The sequence below is a fragment of the Varanus komodoensis genome, unplaced genomic scaffold, assembly GCF_004798865.1.
Source record: "Varanus komodoensis strain SLA01 unplaced genomic scaffold, ASM479886v1 scaffold122, whole genome shotgun sequence".
Classification (NCBI taxonomy): Eukaryota; Metazoa; Chordata; class Lepidosauria; order Squamata; family Varanidae; genus Varanus; species Varanus komodoensis.
The window spans coordinates 162,242-186,885 of record NW_025335356.1 but is presented as its reverse complement, the minus strand read 5'-3'; the positions used below and the strand labels follow the sequence as shown (position 1 = coordinate 186,885).

The following is a 24,644-nucleotide window of genomic DNA, read 5'->3' as shown; positions in this document are numbered from 1 at the left end:
CTCAGCAATTTCCCTTTTCCCTTTCCCTTTTCCAGAAGTGCATATACGGCCACTCTAGGCCTCTCCTCTTCTTGCTCCCCAACGTAGGGTTGCTGCTTTTAAAATGCAGTCTAAGATGAAATTCAGTGCCATTGGCAAGACATGCTCTTCATCTCTTTGGTGTCTTTCAGTGCTCGGCTCCAACCTCCACTGACATCAAAAGGAAGCGTCATTTTGCAGCAGTAGCGAAGCCCACGCCGTGGAGAGGAAGCCAGCAGCAAGCTTGCAGCAGAGATCACACATGGTGAGGCTACACCCTCGGGTGCTCTGAGGGCTATGGCGGACACCTCTTCATCCCTTTCCCTTTGTGGACGCTACGTAAAGAGTGTGCCACAGATGTGCACATGCGTCTGTTCTAAGGACGGAATGCTGGCATGCGTGTTCTGCAGCTCCCCAGCTTTGGGGGAGACTTCTTACTCCCAGAGTTTCTCAGAATGTTCTCTGAAGGCCAGCATGGAATACTGGTTTGTGCTGGACTGGGGACCACAGAATCTGGGTTCTAATCCCCACTTGGCCGTGGAGTCCACTGGATGACTTTGGGTCAGTCACTCACTCCCGGCCTAACCTTCCCCAAAGGACTGTTGTTGTGAGGAGAAAATGGAGCTGTGCAAGCCACCATGGGTATCCCACAAGAGGAAGAAAGATGGGGTTTACGAGCAACGTCGTTGTGATAATAACAATAATACTTCTCAAAGTGGCTGGACTTCACCACCTCCACTTCTCTTTGAAACCCTTGAGAGGACCTTGCACTAAATTGCCCCAGGGCTGGTCCGGAGCTGCTTCTGAGAGAGCTCAGAGACTCCCGCACTGTACTGGAACCAGAACTCTTTGGAGAAAGCTGTGCCCTCCCTCCTAGTTATCCACAGGTGACCTTCTGGAAAGAAAAGGAGAGATAGGGAGGAGGAGGAGCAATGCGCCGCGAGGCGGGCGCATGCAGCAGAACAGACCCATGCGCCAATTTGCCTTTTGCACTGTCGCTCAGAATATCTCCTCCCCACCCCTGTTAAATCTCTGCCTGGCTGCATGCTCAAGGCTTGGAGTTTTGCCAGGGAGCTGTGTATAACCTTGAAAATAAGCTGTGTGTCCCAGCTTGTGGTGGCGGCATACACAACAGGCCTGTGAGCACATCCGTGACGTACGATTTGCAATCAGCGGCTTGGAAGGCAAACTCCGGTAAGGTGGCATTTCACGTTTCAGAGGCATACCGCTGTGGGTGGGTGTGGTGGAGAGAGCATGTCAGGACAACCCAAATGGTGCTGCAGCATTTTAGATGTCCATATTCCTAATTGGAGTCAACAGGACTGATAAAACATGATGCAGTGCCTAGAGTGATGACGTGCCGTGATGTATGGAGCTGGGATGGATGCCAAGAGGTCACTGAAACGGCAAACAGGTTCACTATTTTAGGGTAATAAGTATGCATTAAAAGGAGCACAGAGCACACACAGGGAACGAATGTGGTGTAGTGAATAATGTGTCTGTTGGCTCTGGATTGGGCCAATCCAGTTTCAGACCAGCCCTTGGCCACAACATTTTCTGCATTGCACTCCGTTCTCCTGGATTAATTGCTTACTGTCCCTTTGAGGACAGCCCCGTATCTCAATGTTCTTCCCCATCTTCCCTTGGATTGGGATGTGCAGTGTTGCAGGTCCAGGAGATCATGGTCACATTTCCCTCCTACGTTTCCTTCCTCTTGCGAGGGACCCAAAGTGGCTTACAGGGTTCTCATTCCCTCAATTTTATCCTCACAACAAGACCCTACAAAGTAGGTTTGCGTGAGAGTCTCTCACTGGTCCACAGTGAATTCCATAGCTGAATGGGGACCAGAACCCAGACCAGATGGAGTGTCCATCCAGCACTTAATCACTGCAGCACAGTGGCTCTCTTGCAAATATAGCCATGAAGTTTACAAAGAGCTGTGTGAAGCCTTATTGGGCCCTTCCAACTCTACTGCCCTCTGATTCTATGATGCTTCATGGTGCTACTCACTCCTTGCTTTGCTTAACTGGTATTTGACTGATGAGCCTTCTGGGATCTTTCCTATGCTGAAGGTCTTGGAGCCTGACCCTTAGCTGTTCCTCCCAGAATCCAGGCTCTGCTTTGACTGGACCCAGTTCTTCAGACCCTGTCACTCAACTTGCTGATCAGCTTCCTGGAAACCTGGGAACAGTGGTACTTTCAGCTGGGCTAAAGCCATATTCAGCAGGATTCAAGACCCAACAGAGTGCCCCAGAGAGAAAGCCAAGACCTTTCATAGAAAATACCCATTAACTGTACAATGAAAATCAGTACAATGGTACAATATAATTTCATGTTGATTTATTTGTTTAGTTCCAGGAGGATCTCAAAGGATTACAAAGCTTGTGCAAGATTCTTGCAGTTATAATCACAATCAAGGATAGGATCAGGAACAGAATGCACGTACATGGACATTTAGCTGCTTTGCTTTAGAGCTGGTCGTACCACACGGAGAAAGTCAGGCACGGTTTTGAACCCTTGATCACAGACAATGGAAAAGATAAGTTTTTCTAGTGGCTCTTTTCAAGGAAAGGACAACCACCTTCTTAGTGTTTAAAGCAAGACATGCAAGCCATTGCAGAGGAAATGAGGTGGAACATGGAGCTGAGCAATGGCTGTTGGGGGACAGCAGTGGGGGACAGAGTGTAAGACTAAAGTTATTACAAACCTGAAGCCTATTTTTCACGAAACAGTGAAAAGTGGGAGGATTTGTAAGCACCTGGAGCCAGGGCAGATGTCCCAGTAAACCTTTAACTTGCACTAATTCTAGTCATTAGCTGCAAGCCTTTACGCATAATCCTAATAAAGATCCAGAGCTACCAGATCACCACAAGGCTATTTGAAAAGCATCAGTCAATGTGCATCACAAGAAAAGACCCAGCCATCCTGAGCTCAGCACACGAGTCCCAAGAAGTTCACAGTCCAGGAAAAGCAGGGACCCTTCCAGATGTAGTTTCCAGCAAAGTTTAGTGCAGGTTGCTTGAGGTTAAATACAGGGGAATAGCTGCTAATGATCATTTTATTCTGGCTGGGGAACTTGGCTCTCAGGAGGTAGCTCTGTTTCCCAAGATGTCTTTGCCCTGCGCTTTTTGTTGTCCTCCCAAACACCCTTTCCTGCAGAGACCGCCTCCTGCTGTCCCGCCCTCATGGGAGATGTCTCTGGTTTAGAAACATGGACCTCTTTCAGAGTCATGTCTCCCAGGCAAGGAAGATAAGCTGTATCAGAATCCTGCATTTCACCCCCTCTTGGCTTGCCAGGGGAAGTGGGAGACCTGGTCAGACTGATTTCTCAGACATCTGCTTCCTGTGGTTGGACCTGACTCTTTCGCTTCTGACTCAAAACTGGTGTCACATGCTATTGTTTTGTGTTGACTGGGGCAAGGTCTCACAGCAGTAGACTAAAGAAGGCAAGCGGTATATTTGGGCTGGTCAGGAGAGGGAGTGGCCCAGAGGAACCAGAGACAGAGGGAAGGGCTGAAGGAAGGGGGTTAGAATAGGGAGGAGATCCAGTGAGTGGTAGAATGAGATTAAAGGGGAGGAACTGATCTAAGGCCATCTCATTCTAAGAGGATGGATCATGATATTTGGTCACTAGAGATACTAAGACAATTTGGTCAACCCAGAAGAGAATATGGGTGCTCGCCAGACCTCAGATGCTTCCTACCTGACTTGGTGCCCTGTTACTTTGCCTGTCCATGTTTTGTTGTTAGTTTTGCATCATACAGCTGTGTTGTGTGCAGTGGACGGGCCATCACTCGGTAGGACTTCCAGCTCACTTGACATCACCTCCCATGTGAAGGTTTGCGGTTCACACAGTCCATTGCTGGTTCCGTCCCATGATGTACGTGTCTGGGTGAGCCAGTCCATTTGTTTCCCATGATGGGATGATCCAATAGTCATGATGTTATAACAAGGCTTCTCTGATTTGTTCAGCGGATGGGGATGAGGGAGATCATTATTTTTTTCTTTCATGAAGGGATATGGCCATTGTGCAGTGCAGTTCTCAAGGGCTTCTCAGGGATGTGTCATTTCTCTAAACACTCTGGCTCTGGACTATTATTAGGGTGAGATAAAAAATCCAAATTGCAATCCCAAATCCGAGAGATAAATGGCCCATCAGATATGCCAGCCTGGAATTTTTCTGAGCAGATGTGCTATTTTCTATGCGGTTGGCTTCTTTAGTCTGGGGAGAGAGAGAGATAAGTATTGAATCAGTGAATACCTGCAACTGGAGAACACATTTTCTCAGCATGTAGAAACAGGCAGTCTTGTGTACCACAATCTTCATAAGCTCACTGTCTGGGCCTGAATCCTAGCAAAGCAAGAATCATGTTTTACTGGCAGCTCACCAGATTTGTTTCCCAGATTCCAAGAATCCACTCTCTGGAGCCAGATGCAAAATATGTTGTTTGAATACGAAGATCTTTGAGTACAAAGATCTGAAAGATGAAACAGGTACCTTCAAGCACAGCTGTAGCCAGGGAATGTGTGCTTGGCACAACAGCCAAGCTCAAAAATCCTTTCACGGATACATTTGCTCCTGTCCCCCCCAACCCCCCCCCCCAGCGCATGAGTTCCTGTTTCAGTTGCTTTTAGGTGATGTCAAGTTTTCTCTGACTTAGGGCAACCCTATGAATGAATGCTCTTCAAAACATCTTGTTCTTGGCAACTCTGCTCAGCTCTTGCAAACAACTGAATTTCGGAGGAGGAAGACCCTTTTGTGCTGCATCAGTCAGCGATCTACTAATAGATCCAGGTCTCCCTTCTGCCCTTCCCTGATGTATGGTCAAGGCTCAAACCATCCCTTTGGATGATCCTCTCAGATTCTGTAGACACAGATCTGACCACTGGTGTGCTCTCCCTGTGAGCAGTTTGCATATTATTCCATCACCCCTCCTACACACATAATCCGGACCGTTCACAAAGAATGCCACGCTTTCAGAGCCAACTTTATTGCAATGCCCACTCCATCCTCATCTCAATGTTTCCTTCTCTCCCTCCAACTACAGTGGTACCTTGGCTCATGAACCTAATCCATTCCAGGACTCTGGTTGTGACCCAAACTGGCCATGAGCCAAGTTAAATTTCCCCATAAGGTTCAATGTAAATAAGGTTAATCCGTTCTGTAACTATTTTTTAAATCAGAAAAATGTGAAGTGAAGTGACATAGAACAACAAAGATTGCAGTCATCTGCACCTCCCCCCCCCACAAGCACAAGTGCGGCCATCTCCCCGCGCCCCCAGACCATGATCGCGCCCATTATCCCTGCATGCACCGGTCATCCCGACACGCTGGCGGGGGGTGGGGGGAGACGGGCGTAAATGTGGGCGTGCTGGGGGCGGGGAGATGGGCTTGATCATGCTGTGGGGAGGAGATGGCTGAGATTGCGGTTGCACTCATGCAGGAAAGACAGGCGCAATCACAGGTACGCTTCTGCAGGAAAGACGGGCGTGATCTCAGCCATCTCCCCACTCAGGGGTGGGGTGGGGTGGGGAGATGGCTGCTATTGTAGCTGCCACCCAATGCAGAGTTCGCAACCTAGGTCAAATTTTTAATGACATTTTTGTTCACCACCCGATTTGGTTGTGAACTGAGGTGTTCGTGAGCCGAGGTACCACTGTAATTGACTCACACAGTGACTGCCCCTACTGCATATGGATTGCTTGCATGCATTCCTTTTTGCTGACAAATTCACAAGCTCACGCACCATGAGTGCTTGTGTAATCCGAAGTCTGTGCAAAAGGGGAGACTAAGGAAAGGAGGAGGCACCGATCGGACACCAAGGAAAAGGCCTCAAATCAATTCTTGCTCTGCAACTGGGTTGCATCCTGATTTACAATTCCCAGCCTATGGCTACAGCCCCTAGCTGGGGAAAGGCCAGACTGGTGCCAGGAATAAAATATTGGCGGACAGACCCAGAGCAGACAGTTGTGGCCGGTCACAGTTTCCAGCCAGCTCCTGGACAAGGCTGATTGAATTACGGGGCTGGACGGGGGCGTCTGCGTCATTGTGTTGAGCCCGTCCGCACCAGTCTCTGCTCGAGTCCCTCCAGCAACAGCCCCAGTGCGTGGCTGCGTTGAGCATTTGCTTGCCAACGCCACAATATCTTTGTTGTCATGAGCACTGCCTTGTGAATGGCTGCAATAGCCATGCTTAATGCCCGACCTTCTTTCATTCCTTGCTTACAGTGTTGAAGCGGACTTTAGTCCATGGTGCCCCAAACATTGCCAGGTGCCACAGAAGTCACTGTGGGTTTCGCTGCCCTAAGGTGTTCACAGTGCTGGTGCTGCTACCGTTTTCTTTATGTCAAATTGTTTATGCTGACTTGAAAGGAGAGGGAAAGGGAAGGAGGAGGAGCAGAGAGAAGGACTGTGAAAGAGAGAGAGAGGAGGAGACAAAACCAGGGAAATGAAACAAAACATATATATGCCCCACCGCCCTGGCTCCTTGTGTGTACTTCTAAAGTGTGTCCAGTCTGTTGTGGTAAAACCAACAAAGGTCTTGCACTACCTTAAAGACCAGGAGCACAATGCTCTGTATGTTTAGACAGAAAACATGACTGAATGGGGGTGCTGAGAGTTGGAGCCCTTGTTTCTGCCTCAATGTGTATAGGCTCGGGCCTAACAAATCTTACCTATTTTTTTAGCATGAGCTTTTGGGGACACCTACCACTGGGTGCCTGTACCAGAGAAAACCATGGTGCAATTACTCTGGTGCGGGCACTAATGTCCCCTGCTTCCTGGTATGGAGAAAGAAAGGCCATCCACTTCCTTTTCTAGTGGAGAAGACTCCTTTGGTCCTTCTTCCCTGCAGCATCTCTATTGCTTTGTCTGCTGGTGATCTGGTTATGGCTTATGTGCTGTAGCTGTGCAGCTTTGAGATGAGCTGTAAATTGGGTTGGATTGTCCACCATGACTTCATCTGGAATGGCAAAGCAAATGGAGGCATTCTTCAATTACGCATCAGTGCTATGGCACATAATATCAGGTGAGGGGAGTACCTTGATAGAACTGTAGAGCAGGGCTGCTAACATTAGCCAACCAATTCCTAGAAGCCAATGGCTAGCATTTCCCAAAGTCTATAGCAGGGATGGATAACGGGGTGCTCCTGCAGCTCCCCAGGGTGGACCCAGAACTCCCCAAAATTCACCTTCTTCAAAATGTGACATCTTCTCTCAAACAAAAGGGTGTCCAGTGCTGCTAGGAAGTGCCCAAAGAGGCAAAGTCAGTGGTTTGCAATTGTGGTGCTTGGGGGACCCCAAAGGAGCTATACATCTGCCAATATGTTTGGAGGCATAGTCTGGTGCATAGGCGGTTTACAAAAACACTGGCAGGTTCTGTATTAGCGATGGTTTCATTGCATCAGAAGCCTGATCTGGTTTATACTGTTGAGTATTTGGCCAGCAGTTTCTCTGTTTATACTCATTAACATTTTCCAAGCAGTTCCCTCTTCGATTCAGTTTACTTTATTTTGCAACCACTGCTAACTTGTTCCACATTTTGTGCATGCTATCTGAACACATGGACTGCCTTCCCTCCTGTGACAGAGTGCTTTTCAAAATGATGGGCTGCTTTTCCTGGCCAAAATCCTGGCATGGGGAGTGAGTGAACCAACCTTTTTTCAGAATGACTTCCCTGCTGGTTCTACTGTGCAGTGGAGTAGAAAGTCTGGCTTCCAACTCACTGCCAAGATGGTTTTGCTCTGGATTTTGATCCATGGAAACCCACACCTCTATGGCTTTCAGCAGGGTTACATCCCTTTTAGACTACATTTCAGAAAGTCCTTTTACCAAAGCACCAATCTAAAGTGGCCCTCCGTTTTATCAGTAAAGAAACAGTATTCAGTCTGTTCTTAAGATCCAGCAAAAGGAGGGACCACATGCTCCTCAAGGCACCAGGGGAATTTTCCCAACCAGTGTGCCCATTTTCCCCATCAGTTTTCCCACACATCGGTGTGCCAATCCGTGTGCAGAAGGCATGGCTGCTCAGAGCAGCTGTTAGCTTGCATGGCTCCACAGCCCTCTCTTCAATGTGTGTGTGTTTCTTCTAGTGCAAACAGTGATATTGCTGTGCTGAGTGGTGACTTAACAACCATTTGTTTGTGATGAACTGGCTAGCTGTAAGATCTAGCTGAGTGGAGACCCCCTTAATCTACAGAAACCAGGAAGGGGTCCAATGCTCCCTAAGGCTTGAAGGGATGCTCCAGAAGGTCCTTTTGCCAAGCCATGACATGCACAGCAGCTATGGCACAAGGGGACAAGGCTCTCTCCTGAGCTTAGCAAAGCCGAAGCAGAAGTAACACCAGAGCGATGCTTGATCTCCACAGGGCTCCGCAGTGATATGTCGCAGCTCACCTGGTGGGTCTCCAATCTATCAGAATGGATGCCACTCTACATGGGTTTAAATTGCTGTCTTCTTTCGCTGTAACGGAACAGCTGCAGCTCCAGAATTCCCCTGAGGCGATGCAGAGCCTCTCTGCACCTGTCGCTCGCTACACCAGGGTTTGCTTTATGGGAGGAAAGGTCCCTTCCAGAAACCCAGAAGCCCCGGGGTTTCTGAATTTGGGACAGACCATTGGCCTCCCCACAGGCTTCTAAATACAGCTGCTAAGAAACTTGCAAGGCAAAAATAAGCCCTGCTCCATCCTTGGTTATTCCAGCATTGCACATACACACATAACCCAGGCTTACCTTTACAGAGAAAATCAAGGCGGCAATGCCAAAGGGCAGGCAGCAGCAAAGCATGGTGAAGATGGAGTAGGCCAGGTGATCTGGCTGGCTGCTATACTGGGCAGGTGCAATGAAGACATCCTGTGGAGCCTGGAGATTTGGACCTTGGCTGGATGCTTCCTCAGTGGGGGCATAATACGCCTGGTACTGGGATGGCATCTGCTGAGGTACCCCATAGGGGGGCGGAGGTCTAACAGGAAGTTTCAGTGGTCTGTTCTCCTCGTAGTGTTGTTGTTCTGAGTAAGTGGTAGGGTTCGGAGCAGCGGGAGCGCTGTCTTTGATCTCTTCATAGTTTCGGTGGCTCATAGTGCAGCCTGTTCCTGTTCTCAGTTCCCACTCTACGATTCAGCAAGCATGCTCGCCCTTCTTTCTCAGCGGTTAACATTCAGCTCTCTCTCCTTGGCTGCACACTCAGTCTGTTCCCTGCTTTATATCTTCCTTCTCCCCCTGTGCCTGACTCATCCCGCCTTCTTTTGGCAAGACGATGCCCAACTTATGGATTGCTCTGTCTCCTGGACAGGATGACCTCACTGTGTCTTACAACCTAGAAGGGAGGCTAGAATGGACATTAGGCGAGACAGGCAAACACATGCAGACTGTTGCTGCGGGGTGTGGAAGCCAGAGCCTTGAGAACAAGCACTGCGGAGTGGCCCGAACCTGTAGCTCTCTTTCTACAGGGGTCTTTTAGCACCCTTTATTGATACCAAGGCCCTTTTGGCCAGCCTTGCCACCTTCTCTATTATGCATCTTTGGAGGTTATGTATCCCTTGCTCTGTTTGTTGATTCCCTGTCCTCCACTAAACTGAAACATGCTGAGAGGGTAGCAGGGCTTTTGCTTAAGGACCTACTCAAGGGAAGAACACCATTGCCTTGCTTGAAGTCAACCCTCTGCAGCCGCTGGGCCCATCATTCCGTGATGCCTCCGCATGCATGTGCGTGCAGCCTTCTGAGGCATGTGCAACAGAGGAATACCTGTGGCCACCCACCCAAGCACAGAGAAACCGAGAGTCTGAAGACTTTGCGGAAGAGACTGAATCCCGAGATGGGACAAGGTATCATCACCCATGAACAATGTTTTAATGAGACATCCCCTAAACTACAAAAATAGGGGCAAAGCAGGGCCTGTGACTTAGCAGAGCCATGGCTGAAAGTAGGGATGCTCATTCTAAAATAGGGAGATGTGCAGCTTCTGTGGCAGCACACAGATGGGATGGTCGTGTACATCTGCAGGATCGTTTTCACATCATCACGCATGTGAAAAACTCCCTCTTCTAGGGCCTTTAATGTGTTTGCAGTCATGGCAGGCTTGGTCCCCCACGAACTGGGGGTCCTGCTTGCACCCTGGAGTGGGTGCCGTGGTGGGAAAGGCGGAAGCCGGCTCGGCCTGGGTCTGCATACAAACCGCTCTGTGTGTGTGTGGGGGGTGGTGGTGCAGGGACTGCTGCACAGTCCGCGGCTCTTCGGGCCACTCAGGAGTGCCTACTGGGCTCGGGGGCGGGGCACCACTGGGACCAGGGTGGGTGGGCGGTTCCCCCCCGTCCGCTCCACGGCTGGGAAAGGGGACCATGCCCTGGGCTTCTCCTTCCCTGTGCAGAGGCCATCAAGATCTCGCCTTTCCCACCATGTTGCCTGGAGTGATCGATCTGCATGCCACACCGGGTTTTGCCTCCCCACAACAGTGCTAGCACTGAATCGACCTGCGGGCCGTGGCATCAGACCCTCAGCGCAGATGGCAGCGCTCTGAGTCGACTGTGGAGGAAAAGGGGTATCTGCCCCCTCCTGTGCAGGGAACGGTGGCAAGCACCAACCTGCAGCACCCTGCAGGGGCGGCATCACCCCCAGGGGAGCAAGGAAACACGCAAACAGCAAGGGCACCCCTTCCTTTGGTAGAACATCCATCCCTCTTGCAGCCTGGGTGTGAATTGGCCAGCTCATCCATACTGGAGCCATGTCAAACTTGGAGCTGCCGTTCCTAAAATTGAGGTCAAATTATAACCCAGTCCAAGTCAATCTCCCTGCTCAGTGCTTTCATGAAGACCTTCCACGAGGGAAAGCCCGTTCCCTTCTAGTCATTAGTTTCCCCCTCTCTGTCTATCCCTCTGATTCAAGATCTGCCTTCTGGGGCAGCAGAGCAAAAGTTTACCCACTCCCTTTCACTTTTCATCCACAGATTAAGCCTGCCCGATTCTTTCAGTTTTCCCTTTCAGGACTTGCTTGCCGATCATCCTCACCCTGCTCCTCTGAATGCAATTAAGTTGACACATCCTTCTTACAGTGCAGCAGCCAGAACTGGACACAGCTCCAGATGAGGTCTGGCCAGTGCAGCACGGAAAGGAAAGGCAATTTCTAATTACTTGGAGCCTTGGATTTTGTTTTGGCTGCAGCTAATCACATTAAGTGTTTCTGAAGACACATCACATTGCTAACTCCTGTGCATTAGATTATTACTTATTGTTGCTATTACTTTGGCCTGAGCCAAGGACTTTGCATTTGTTTCTGTTGAATTTCATTTTGTAAATTTCCACTTGGTTTTCCATTTTCTTGAGATTCTTTGGGACGATAGTCCTCTCCTTTGAGGAATTGATGCTCCTTCTTTTTTGGCATCCTCTGCAAGTTCATAAGGATTGCCTCCACCCCCTCATCTGAATATTTGATTAAAATATTCAAGAGTGCTGGGCCTAGGAAGCTTTTTACTGCACCCCACTGGCAACATCTTAGCACTCTGATGAGGAACTATTCATGAGCACACCTTGAATGGGCTCATGAATATTCCGGCTCTGCCCGGCTCTGATAGCGTTCCTTCCTAGTGTTCCAATCTAGCCCCCACAGAACCAACTTGTGAGCCAAAATGCCATAAGGCATTTTGTCAAACGCCTTGTTGAGATAAATTACACCTGTAGCATTCCCACTATCCATCAGGCTAAGCTAAGCAGGGCTTATTCCGTTAGCCTGGCTGGAAGATTTATTTCTCCCTCTTCCCTCCCCATCCCTTAAAAATGTTGTGTCTTTGTAGACAGTAAGCCTGCAGGCTGGGAGGGTCATATTTTACTGATATGTAAAATGCTCTGGGAGACATTTGGAGTACAAATGTTTCAGTAAGTACAACTCCAACCCAAGTATTTGAGTTTTATTTTCAGTATCTGACCTTCTAAAGAGCAGTCAGGGTTGATCACCTCTAAGACTGACTGGTTTGATCTCCTTGTAGTCCAAGGGACTCGCAGGAGTCTTCTCCAGCACCACAATTCAAAGGCCTCATTTCTTTGGCACTCAGCCTTCCTTATGCTCCAACTCTCACAGCCATACATTGCAACTGGGAAAACCATAGCTCTGACTATACAAACTTTTGTCGGCAGTGTGATGTCTCTGCTTTTTAGTATGCTGTCTAGATCTGCCATAGCTTTCCTCCCAAGGAACAAGCGTCTTGGCTGCAGTCCCCATCTGCGGTGATCTTGGAGCCCAGGAAAATAAAATCTGTCACTACCTCCATTTCTTCCTCATCTATTTGCCAGGAAGTGATAGGACCTGATGACATGATCTTAGTTTTCTTAATGTTGAGTTTCAAGCCAACTTTTGCACTCTCCTCTTTCACCCACATCAAGAGGCTCTTTAGTTTCTCTTCATTTTCTGCCATGAGAGTGGAATCGCCTGCATATCTGAGGTTGTTGATATTTGCCCTATCAAACTTAATTCTAGCTTGTGATTCATTGTCATACTGCACTTCTATTCAAATAAAGATACTTCTCAGTTTGCCTTGGCACATATAGATTAGCATATGCAAATTGTTATGCAGTCTGGCATGCTCTTTGCCCCCTCTTTTAGTGCTTCATCGCTACAGAGAACAGTGTCTGGGCCTGAGCAAGAGGGCTGCTCTACCTCGAATTTGGAATTTTACTGAGCGGATTAAGATGCCTTGCACGTACCAACATGTGCCCTCAGTCCAAGCTAGACATTACTTTAATCATGTGGCTAGAAGCCAAGTCTCTTTCTTTCTTTTTTTAAATGACAGGCCAAAAAGTTAGTTTGGACCACAGCACACAGGGGGGCTTAACCCTTCTCTCCCCAGACACGAACCTGACAAAATCCCCCAGCCCATCCTGTCCTTTGCTTCTACTGGTTCCCGCAGGAGCCCTCCCCCAGGGCTAATTGTGAATCTGGGACGGGGGATTTGTATTGAGCTCCTGGTGGGCAACAGAGGGTTAAATATCCCATCCCATGCATTTTGGTCCTAATGAAAATTGCCTCTCCATCCCTGGGAAAAATATTATTATATATGATCAAATTTATTCTAATTAAAAAAACCAGACACAGCGGCTTGCCGTGCCATCATAGTAGCATCTCCTTTCATCCTTCTTCCAGGGCCACATGTAGTGTCCTATTTTAGTTCACCGTATTTCATGCCTGATCCCTGGAGGTTTTCCTCTCTTGACATTCCAGCTCTTACATCAACCGTGCGGAGCATCTTTCAGCCCAGGGCTGCATCCTGTCAGAGAAATTCTCAGGGTGCTGCATCCCAGAGTTGGGTGGTGCGGAAGGCGGCGGTGCACTGGGCCCAAGGCGAAAGCAGCCTATTGAGGGCGCCTTGCCCAAGCACCTTCCGAAACCCGGAGCCGGCACCAGAAGCAGCCAGGCATCGCAACAACAGGCATTTCGCTCATCGGGGATAAAAGCAACAGAATCCCTGAGGCCAGAGGGATTTCAGATAACTTTAATGAAGCAAACAGCTTTTGTTGGCTAGTAAATAACTAGGAAAGCCATCCTCATGCCTTGCATCAAGCGAAATAAACCCAGTTCATGAAATGCACAGATGGATAAATGCTGAGGGGACTATCATATTTCCTACTTGTTGTGGCCCGGGCTATTGTTCAATGGTGTAGATATTCCCTTGATCATTGGACACAGTCTATTTTATAGCTGCTATGTACATTTCCTATTTGTTGTATTACAATCCTAACTTGTGCTCCCCTATTTTGTAAGCCACCAAGAAACTAAGTAATGCTAAAACAGACATTCCTTTCATTTATCACATTATTACTAGACATTTATGAGGGTCAGCAAAACATGCTTTCAAGCTTCGACCCTAAGATCTGGTTAATGAACTTGTTAAATATCATTACAGAACCAGCACTGGAAATGAGTGCATGCATGTGTGTGTGCTTTCTAAAGGTGATCACAATCAAATTGAAGCTTGCAATCATGTATACATTCATATAATTAATTTATATACATATAGCATCTGTATTAAAATGCAGTAAATAATTTTGCATGGAATTTACTCTCCTGCAGGGAAAGGACTGTACTTCAGGAGCATGCTTTGCATGTAGAAGTTCTCAGGTTCAATTCAAGGGATCTCCAGGTGTGAAAATACTTCTGCATGAATCCCTGGACAGCTGCTACTCCATGTAGATCAGAGGCGGAAAGCGTGTAGGTCTCCAGATGATGTTGGACTCCTATTCCCATCACTCTAGTCTGTGGCCAATGGGCAGGATGCAGAAGGCTGTAGTCCAACAATCTTTGGAAAACTTTTGGTATAGAAAATACTGATATGGTGCAATGGTGAGGCAGCTTCATATGCTGATATTTTATGTGGCATCTTTGATTATTGATGGGGCAACATTGCTATATTTTCTCATAGAATCTAGAGCCATAGCTGTTAGCACTGAAAACAGGGCAGGGCAGGGCCTGCAGACTAAACAAGAGATTTTTATGTGCTGTCAAGTCATCTCTGACCTTATATATGAAAGCCCCCCAAAATGTCCTATTTATAACAGTCTTATTCAGCCTTGGTAAACTGAAGATGGTGACTTCCTTTATGCAGTCAATCCTTCTCAAATTTGGTCTTCCTTTCCTTCTCCTACTTTTCCTAGCATGATTGTCTTCTCCAGGGAGCTTTGCCTCTTATGATACATCCAAAATATGACATCCTCATTATTTACCTTTTTTTTTGCTACTGGGGAAAGTTCTGCTTTGATGTGATCAAGAATCCCCTTGTTTGTCTTTCTGCTGGTGGAGAAACTCCTGAAGGGCAGCTCCAGGGCAGCAGCAGGAGCTGAAAGTGACACTGGTGGAGGATCTTTCACAGCGAATGGGGCGCTCAAGCTAACTCTGGTTAGTACAGCATGGAAGAAGGACATGGTAAACCACTTCTGAATTTTCTGTGATGAAACAGTCCAAAATGAAGAGAGTAGATTGCATATAGAGCCGTAAATGGGATGGAGTTAGAAAGCAAGACCTGGGTAGTAGTTCATGGTATGAAAACAGGGCTTTTCCTCTGTGAAATGTTGGAGGGCAATGGCAGCAGGTCAAGGGAAGACAGGGAGCTTAGGCAGGAAGCCTGGAAAAGGGAGTGATCCAGGGAAAGATCGAGGGAAGAAGGTTGGAGAATAGGAAGTAATCCTAGGAAAGGGGAGGAAAAAGGAGCTATGCATCAGGGAGGATAGGTTATGCCTCCACTGAATAATGTTAAAGGGATGGATATTTTATTCTTGGCAATACAGGGGTCAAAAATAGGAGCCGTGTCCCTCCATCAACTGGGCCAGTGATTTAAATGTGACCTTGGTGACAACCAGTATACCTGTTCTCATGGTATAGTTTTGAGTTGGGATCTTTCTTTCTCGTAGAGCTGCATCAAGTATGATGTTAAACATTTGATGCTACTGGGCCATTGCAAAGCTATTAGTAGCTCTGCCTTCCACAACCTGGGGCCCTCCGGATAGTTTGGCCTGCAGCTCCCCACTTCCATTGCCATTGGCCAGGCTGGCCATGGAAGCTGAAGTCCAAAGCATCCAGAGCAGACTCGGCTGGGGCAGGCAGGCTGCACTAGGCAGAGCTTCCAGATCCCTTGAGGGTCCCTCAAATGCAGTCCTTTGCAGTGTGCACAGTTTGGTCACGCATTTAATTGTATGGAAATCGCCTTGTGTATATGCGTATGCGAAGCAGCGGTTCTTGATGAAACGATGCAAAGCGCGTGATGGCAAAACGGATTTTCTCTGACTTGTGCATCAGGGCGAATGCTCTTTATGAATGATCCTGAGGCTTGTATGGTGGGTGCTGATCGATGTTCTTATGCCCTTAAATAACTCTAATTAAAATGAAATACAAAACTGAACCCACTATCCCCACCCCAAGTGATACGTGGCCCAAGGTGCGAGCCAGTGACGAATATTGCCGAGCAGCTCTGCTGTTTCCGGAGCGGTTGGCATTTTTAGTCTGGGGAGCAAAAGAGATAAGCGATGGTCAAATAAAAATGCAACTGGATAATATCCCTTGAATGAGGTACTGCCTGGACCTCAGCAGTTGCCATCTATATCCTTAAGAGAAAACAATGGAGTTAAATGCTCAGATTAAATCACCTTTCCCAGTGATCCTGCATTTTGTTTTCCTAAGCAGCAGTCAGCTCTGACCACTAAACTGCATTAACATACAATTAAATACGGCCTTATACAGCACATTGCACTGTAGTGCAGCAGACTGCAGCCAAGGAACCTGCTTGCCTTGCTCCGTCTTCTGTACTCAGGTGCTAACTGTTGATGGACACAGTTCTTAAAGTTTAAACTGAAATTGGGCAGGATAACTCTTCAAATGGAGGACACCTTCAAAGAGAAGAGCATCCTTTAGCAGTCCTTCAAAGGGAGGATAGTCCTGTAACAGAGGACATCAGCCACCCTAACTGGTATTGCTCCTATTGCACAGAGGGAAGCAACAGTGTCTCCACCTTCCCACTCTCCGTCATGCACCTTCTCAGTCTTGAATATCTCTGCACCTGCATGGAGAGACCTACCCTTTGACTATGACCTCTGCACATAGAATCCATTGCATGTAGGCCTGAATCATGCAACTGATATCCAGATCTAATATGGGAAATGATTTACGTGATCCTCGCCTATGCTTATTCGGTCTCGCATTTGTGTAGTTCATAAAATAGCAGAGTTGGAAGAGGCCATGAAGACCATCTGGTCCAACCCCCCGCTGTTGCAGGACACCACATTACACTACCCCACTCAGATGGCTGTCCAGCTTCTTTCTGAATGCCTCTAGTATGGGAGAGCCCCCCACCTCTCCAGGCAGCTGGTCCCACTGTTGTACTGCTCTGACAGTGAGGAAGCTCTTCCTGATGTCCAGCCTGGATCTGGGTTCCTGATGTCCAGCCTGTGACTCTATGATTCCTCCATGTGATAGGACAGACGGGTGAAGGATTATCCAATATGGCTCTCCTCTCCCTGATGTTATGTACGAGTTAGAATGTGACCACAGGGTGCATATATTCGAAACTGTTCCTCTCCAGCACTGTTCCAACAGAGCAAAGAGCCCCATCTAAAGATGCAAGAAAGGGGTAGTCTTCATTGCATGGCAGGATGTGCCAGACCACCATCTTGCCCAACGGTAACAGGATCAAGTGCTGTGCTGATGGTGCTTTCTGAGTCACCCACACTCCCAGCTGCCATCGAGACTGTTTAACGAAATTTGGAAGGAAGCAACATGCATAACAATGCTCACATATATGGCAGTACTTCATAGTGGCACTTGGGAGCCCTGATCCCACACTAACGTAAGTTCTGGTTGACAAAAAAAGCTGCCACATTAAAGCTGCCTGCAAAAATTGCTCCCTGTTTTTGCTTCTGTGCAGTCTGCATAAGAGTTAAGAGTGCCACAAGAAGTTTGAAAGCATCACTCGAACACTTTCATTTCCCTGTTTTGGCTCTCTTTGTAGTAGTGCAGAGATATTGCCCACACCTTCAATAACTCATCAAATCCAGGCTTCAATTATGGGTGGAAAGGGCCTTAATCAAATTATGAAGCCCTGATGCCCCCAGATTTAGCCATTGTCTAACTCATAGTCTTCTTCAGTCAGTAGCAGTGGTCCAGCACAAACATTTTATCTGTCTGCCTCTCTCTTACACCCACAGACAAACAGACACACACGCCTCACCTTTACAGAATAGATCACGGCAGCGATCCCCACGGGTATGAAGCAACAGAGCATGGTAAAGATGGAGTAGGCCAGGTAATCGGGTTCATGGACAGGCTGGGCAACTGAGAAGACGACAGTCTGTGCAGATTGAAGGGCCAGACCGTGGTTGAATCCTTCCCCAGGTGCAGCATGGCAGGGTTGGTACTGGGGTGGCATAAGGAGAGGAGCTGCAGATGCCATGGGGGGTGCTGATGGATCAGGTGCCTTGTAGGGCTGCACAGCTGGATAGGGTGGTGGATTCTGAATGGCTGCAGGACTGACCTCAATTTTCTCAGCATTTGGGTTGTTCATAATGCAGGTTTACCCTTGTCTTTTTCCTCCTTTCCACAGTCAGCCCCTTCCTTTGGCGGTTCTTCCTTTTGCTGGGCCTGGGCACAGGTATTCTGCTCACTTCTTGTTCGTTGCACCTTCTTTAGTCTGTCTTCTGCTGTGGCCTGGATAATGGCTGGACAACACAGGCTGCTTTGCTCTGCGTTGCTTCTCTACTTCAGGAGACTTTACGCATTGTTTGGGGTCCTGGACAGAATGACGTTGCTATGCCTTGCAGTCCAGAAGAATGAACAGGTAGAATGGAAATGCAGCAATGTATATCCAGATCAGACCAATTTGAACTAAGTGTAGAAACTCTGGTGAGAGGAAATATATTCCCCAAAAGCAGGGGGTCTTGAGCACGTCACTTCCCTCCCTTTCAGTAGACTCAAAGTGAAACCTTCAAAGCCCAACACTTTATCAACACTTCTCTGTTTCCTGCACAGTCACGATCAGAGAAGCAAACACTCTGAGATGTGGGAGAAGCCTCTGCCCATGCCCAGGGCTGAATCCAAGTGGGAATCTCCCCTCCTTTTCTCCCTTTTGGCAAAACGTCTGGCTCTGTGCTTGAGGTGGATCCAGCTGCTTGTGGGTTAGGTGAAACCTTCAGAGCTGGTCTTCTCTTCACATGATATCCCCTGACTGGATCAAGGGACTCTGTTTCTATCAGTCCCCCCTGCAGCTCTGAAACATCTCCCTGCCTTTCTCCATCTGGAAGTCTTCACTCGGTAATCTTGAAACCTCAAAGCCCTCACCCCGCACTTGCTCCTCTGCCTCCTCCTCAGAGTTGGACGACTCTGTCTGAGCGGCCTGCCGTGTGTGTCTCTGTGGTTTCACTTTCCCCGCTTCTGTGGTGTGGGCGCATGTGTGCTTGCACGCTTGGACACATCTGCTCGCCACATCCCTCACTCTTGTACAGCAGAAAGTAGAAACAGGCTCCTAAATTCACACCACGGATCAATCTGAAAGTTTTGCCACCTCGCTTTTGGTGCCTTGTCCATGGTCCTTCCCTGTAACCATGATCTCTCTGTCCTCCACTGACTGGAAAATGCCGAGGGGGAGCTGTGCTCTTGGTTGCAGACACGCCAGAAGAAAAGACACCATTGCCTCACAGACAGCTTAAAACCACATGCTGTGGTTGCCATGCATGGCGTGACAAGCTGCGCCACTCCACAAAGCTCCAGAGCATTTGAATGCGTATGCACCAGACACACGGTGCACCCACCAACCCCCCCAGAGATTGAACTTCTGGTGCTCTCAAGGAGCTCAGGGTTGATTCTCGGGGCAAGTCAACATGAGCGGCACCTTCACACCATGTTCTGCCAAGGCATCCCCTAATGACTTCCTGCACGTTGTTGAAGACTAGTTATCAAAAAGCATCAGTGACAAAAAGGCTGCATAGTTGTTGATACAGCTCTGTGCAAAGGGTAAGTCTGCAGAGTGTCTCTGTGCCTAATTCCTGCCATGTGCTTCAGGTTGTTTGCTCGCCATGTCAAAGGCAGCAAATACAATCCCTGTGTATGTATTTACTGGAAGGGGGGCAGCCTCGGGCAATCCACACTTTTGCAGGCATTGTAATACCTGACTAACTGGTGTCTCACAAGATGCTCACCCCAACCCTCCTCCTCACATGGTTTCTGAGGACTTTTTTTTGCTGAAAGAACACTATATAAAAGTCTTCAATAAATAAAATAACATTTCTGACCATTATATCCCAGGTTTCTTCATACCAGTTACATCATGGCCATTTTATTGTTGTTTAGTTGCAAAGTTGTGCCCGACTCAGCACAACCCCATGGCGATCATTCCTCCAGGCTCTCCTGTTGTTCACCATCCCTTGGAGTCCACCCAGCCCTACACCCATCTGTCCAGTGACTCCATCCAGCCACCTCAACCTCTGCTGTCCCCTTCTCCTTTTGCTATCAATCGTTCTCAGCATCAGGCTCTTCTCCAGTGAGTCCTTCCTTCTCATTAGGTGGCCAAAGTATTTGAGTTTCATCTTCAGGAACTGGCCTTCTAAAGAGCAGTCAGGGCTGATCTCCTCTAGGACTGACCGGTTTGATCGCCTTGCGGTCCAAGGGACTCGCTGGAGTCTCCTCCAGCACCACAATTCAAAGGCCTCAATCCTTCAGTGCTCAGCCTTCCTTGTGGTCCAACTTTCACAGCCATAAATTACAACTGGAATTAACCATAGCTTTGACTATATGCCATTTTATATGTTATGCTTTTCTTATGCAGTTTATTTTAGTGTGTGCTAAACTTGAGGCACTGTTCTCTCTGTGGGGAGAGAAGCAGTTTTAATGTGTTGAGGCAGGGAGTGGTACTAATCTGATCAGACCAAACTGATCTGACCTCATTCGCTTTCTCACCTCCCTTGTGCCCCCTTCCTTCCTGCAGTTTCTCTCTACTGCTTCCCCCTCCCCTCTTTTCCCTGCCCTTGCCTTTGAAAAAGAGTGTTTGCACTGTCTTTTCAAGCCTTCCTGTTTGCCCCTGAATGAACAACTAGTTGAACCACCTGTCTTCTCAAATGCAGACCATAGTCTCTTCAATGACCTTACTCAGAAGTAAATCACATTGCCTTCCATGGAGCTTCCTTGGGGGGAAATCAGCATGGGAGAGCGGCTGCATTCACTTGTTTTCAAGTGGAATTGGGGGAATTGGGGGTGTCACCCACATAGAGAGATGGTGCCTGAAGCACCAGCACCATCTGCTGCCTTTCCCTTTCCCCTTCTTCATGATTTTTTGCAAGAGGTCAGAAAGAGATGTCTTCACCCACCCTTTTAAAGGTCCCCTCCTTTGCACCTGTGCCTGAGTAATTCTTTTAAAAAGGAGTAATTGCTTGCCCACATCACCTGCCAACCTGCTCCTGCTTCTCTCTCTGGGTGAAGAAAGACCATACTTTCAACTCAGGGCAGTTTAATGTGTCACAACAAGCAGGGCTGCGGGTTTGCCACCACTGGCCGTAGCCCACCAGGCTTCCACTCGCAGAGGACTGCATAGCCTGGCTTGTTTCCTCATTTTCTGCCCGCTTCATCATGCATCCTGGGAGCCCCTGGGAGCAATACCCCTTCCATTATTATTTGGAGAGAAAATAGCAGGGGTTGAGATTATGGGACAGGAGGCCTGGGTCCTAGTCCTGGCTCAGCCATGCAGCCAACTGGGTTACTTTGGGCCAGTCACAGGCTCCCAGCCTGACATCCAGATAAGCCCCATCGGGGATAAGATTGAGAGAAGCAGTAGGAGCATGAGGTAAGCCTCTCTGAGTTCTTTGCAAGAAAAAAGGCAAGGTATGCACCTAATAAACATCTTGCTTCTTCTTGATTAGTCCTCTGAGGTTTTGAGGTGAGCTCTCCCTCTTGCCACCCATCTCTTCAATGCTTCCTAGCCAATCCTGTCCCTAAGGGGGGTGCTTTGACATTAAACTAAACACCTTTGCTGTGACTGTGCCCTTCTCTGGATATGTACTTGCCTGCTTTCTCCATCTTTAGAAACCAGGGTGATTGGCAGAGTGCTCAGCCAATGGGACAGAGATCGGATGTCTGAAGTGGACCTCTCCCTTACATCTCTTTCCACAGGACTCCAGCAATGGAAGAATGGAGTTCCACAACAGACAACCCCAGTGAACAGAAACCATACAACAGACCATTGTTTTCTGTCATGGTTTTCTGGCTTGAAACAAGCTGTGGAGTCCAGACAACATGACATCCCCTCCATGGGAAAACCCGTGATTGCTTGTGTTGGCATGTGGACCCAGTCAGTGGAGACAACAGTGCATTTGTCAGCACGCGTCCCAACTGTGATTAACATGTTTTGTGTGAAGATTGCAACTGTGCTTCCTCATAAACAGAGGGGGCCCCTGTGTAGGATTCCCCGTGGTACCTAAATCCCCTGCCACAGCCGAGCTGGTTCACCATCTTCCACCTTTCATTCCATTTGTTAAAGCCTGCACCTTATCTGGGTCGCAGGAGCACTTCCTCTGAGATGTCAGATGTACCAAGTCACACTTCAGATTCCAAATGCAAGAAGCTTTATTCAGATGAGCGAGAAATCGGAATGGCAGCACGGAATACAAATAAAACACTTCACTTTCCAACCTCGTAATCGTAGGGGTATCTACTCATGAGTAGACCCCATTGAGTTCAATGGGCCTTACTTCAGATGGGTTGGAGAGGGGATAGCAGGAAACCCATGTTGTGAGTACAGGACAATTGTAAAGAGAGATTACGCATGTATTTCAGCCTTCTGAACAAAGTCTGTTGCAACAGTAACTGCTTTTGCCATTAAAACAGAAACTATGATAATATCAACAATCACCAGCAGAATCCCCAGTCCGAGTGCTGTGTGGGATAAAATAAGCGCCAGCTTGGAGTACTGCCGAGCAGCCATGCTGTTCCCAGAGCGGTTGGCTTCCCGGGTCTGCAGACAGAGAACAGTGATGGATTAGTTACAAAAATGCATGTGGTCACAGCCGCGTGTGTCCTTTCTCCGTTGTCCTCTTCTGGCATGGAGAGAGGAACTCAAGGGGTGCCAAGAGGAGCTCCTTCCTGGGGCAGCTGAGTTGGGCCCCTTCTCATGCTCCAACAAGGGGAACCCTCTTCTGAAAACATTCAGCTCCCAGTCACTGGCTTTGCTCAGGAGTCACCCATGCCTGTGCTCCAGGGAAGAACATCAAGGGTCCACTTTACCTCCAAGAAGAAGAGAGCTGAATGGCGCACCAAGCCTGTGCTTCAAACTGCAAGGTTGGCAGGAGCTGGGACGGAGCAACGGGAACTCACCCTGTTGTGCAGATTCGAACCGGCGACCTTTTGATCAACCAGCCCAGCAGCACAGCAGTTTAAAGCACTGCGCCACCTGCATCCCAAGAGGGGTGGGTGCAAAGGACTCTTAATCCAATTATGCAGCTCAAACTGTCCCCACATTTGGCGAAATCACTGTCCACCCTGCAGGCTTGTAAAAACAGGAGCAACCAGAACCATCTCTAAGCCAGGCTGCCTGCCTGCCTGCCTGCCTGCCTGTCCGTCTGCCTGCCCCTCTCGTGCGCACACAGAGACGCACATACATGCACGCCTCACGTTTACAGAATAGACCACGGCAGCGATCCCCACGGGTAGGAAGCAACAAATTAAGGTGGAGATGGAGTAGGCCAGGTAATCGGGTTCATGGACAGGCTGGGCAAGTGAGACGAAGATGGTCTGCGCAGGTTGAAGGACCAGACCCTGGTTGAATGCTGCCCCAGGTGTAGCATAAGAAGCCTGGCACTGGGGGGGCATGCTGGGAGGTGCCCCGGTGCCCATTCTGGATGCTGACAGATCCGCTTCTCCGAAGGGTTGTTTCTCAGAGGCAGGGGGTGGATGCTGAGTGGTTGCAGGATTGATCTCGACTTTCTCACCTTTTGGGTTGCTCATAGTGCAGGTCTGCTCTTGTCTTTTTCCTCCTTTCCACAGTTCTGCAGGTGCTGCCTTGGCCGCTTTTGCACCCGGTTTCTCCTTTTTGCTGGGCTCGATTCTCGGCCGGGTGCCCTGCTCTCTCTCTCTCTCCTCTGTGGAACCTTCAGTCCTCTGTCTTTCTTCTGCTGTGGAATGAATCTTCTTTCTTTCTGCTTGGAGGTTTGCTATATAATACAGGGAGCCTTGCTTTGCTCCTCTATTTCAGGGACTCTTATGGGTTGCTTTGGGTCTCGGACAAGATGCTTTGGTGTATCTTGCACCCAGAAGAATGGGTAGGGTGGACATGTAGCGATGTGTCTCCAAATCAGACCAATTTGTACTAGGCATGGAAACTCTCATAAGAGGAAATATATTTCCCAAAAGCAGAGTGGTGTAAGAAAAGTTTCCCCACTTTTGTGGTGGGAACACGCACACTCGCCACACCTTCCTCTGTCACACAGCTGAGAGCAGGTGTAGATTTTGTTGACTCTCTGTTCATGGTATGAATCTCTTCAAGAGCTTCGTGACTCGCCTAGTACATATTGCAGATGGTTCTTTCCCTCTTACTGTATTCATTCAATCTCTGCCCACCATTGCCTGAAAAACGCTAACACGGCAGTGGCACTTTTGATGAAGGACACGCTAGAAGAGACCACCACTGCTCAGAATGAAACCTCTTCAGTTGCGCGGTGAGGCAGGGCAGTTTGCATCAGTCTGTGATGCTTCATGCCACACAGCACCTGAAGTGCAATGCTGCACATGTTTAGACTGGGACATGCTGGATGTTGCTGTCCTTGTTTCCTGTCTCAGCATGCACAGAATATGCCTTAGATGTGTCTTTAGCAGAGACAAGATGTAGCCATTGACTTTGGGACCGGACTTCTGGAGTCATAGAAACATGGAAACAGAGAAAACATACGGCATCCCCTGCAAACCGGCCACCAACCTTGTGGCCCTACACTGCACTGACTCCAACCTGGCTATATCCTTTCTGTAATGAGGGGCCCAGAACTGAGCACAATACCCCAGTTGCGGGTGCACTAAAGTCATGTAGAGTGGTAGTAATACCTCTCTTGATCTAGAAGCCACACTTCTGGCTATGCAACCAAGGGTGGCGTTCGCCCTCTTGACCACTGCATCACACTGCTGACTCAT

General features: G+C 48.5%; 2 protein-coding genes and 1 long non-coding RNA gene across 4 annotated transcripts; all 3 read right to left on the bottom strand.

Moving 5' to 3' along the window:
- Window positions 1-2,341: 2,341 nt before the first annotated feature.
- Window positions 2,342-9,733, bottom strand: LOC123019405 (synapse differentiation-inducing gene protein 1-like). Of its 2 annotated transcripts, none has more exons than XM_044422244.1 (2): window positions 8,748-9,733; window positions 2,342-4,240 (listed from the first exon to the last, which is right to left on the bottom strand). In XM_044422244.1, exons 1-2 carry the CDS (start codon window positions 9,090-9,092, stop codon window positions 4,091-4,093), a joined length of 495 nt encoding a protein of 164 aa, XP_044278179.1. In that variant the 5' UTR covers window positions 9,093-9,733; the 3' UTR covers window positions 2,342-4,090. The 2 variants fall into 2 exon arrangements, with proteins under 2 accessions (XP_044278179.1, XP_044278180.1); XM_044422245.1 differs by lacking the exon at window positions 2,342-4,240 and adding an exon at window positions 6,675-6,979.
- A 3,742-nt stretch (window positions 9,734-13,475) lies between these two features.
- On the bottom strand, window positions 13,476-19,304 carry LOC123019406. The gene is made up of 2 exons (XR_006413923.1): window positions 17,713-19,304; window positions 13,476-15,992 (listed from the first exon to the last, which is right to left on the bottom strand). It is a non-coding gene; the product is annotated as an uncharacterized LOC123019406 (long non-coding RNA).
- Window positions 19,305-22,092: 2,788 nt separating this feature from the next.
- Window positions 22,093-23,885, bottom strand: LOC123019404 (interferon-induced transmembrane protein 3-like). The gene is made up of 2 exons (XM_044422243.1): window positions 23,136-23,885; window positions 22,093-22,479 (listed from the first exon to the last, which is right to left on the bottom strand). The coding sequence occupies exons 1-2, from the start codon at window positions 23,466-23,468 to the stop codon at window positions 22,285-22,287; spliced, it is 528 nt and encodes a 175-aa protein (XP_044278178.1). The 5' UTR covers window positions 23,469-23,885; the 3' UTR covers window positions 22,093-22,284.
- Window positions 23,886-24,644: the final 759 nt, after the last annotated feature.

Bases quoted from the DNA above. Each gene is read 5' to 3' on its own strand.
- LOC123019405 (XM_044422244.1), bottom strand. From the start codon at position 9,092: ATGAGCCACCGAAACTATGAAGAGATCAAAGACAGCGCTCCCGCTGCT. The intron at 4,241-8,747 runs GTAAGCCTGGGT...CTCTCTCCCCAG, and splicing joins CCTTGATTTTCTCTGTAAAG to ACTAAAGAAGCCAACCGCAT.
- LOC123019404 (XM_044422243.1), bottom strand. From the start codon at position 23,468: ATGAGCAACCCAAAAGGTGAGAAAGTCGAGATCAATCCTGCAACCACT. The intron at 22,480-23,135 runs GTGAGGCGTGCA...CTCTGTCTGCAG, and splicing joins CCGTGGTCTATTCTGTAAAC to ACCCGGGAAGCCAACCGCTC.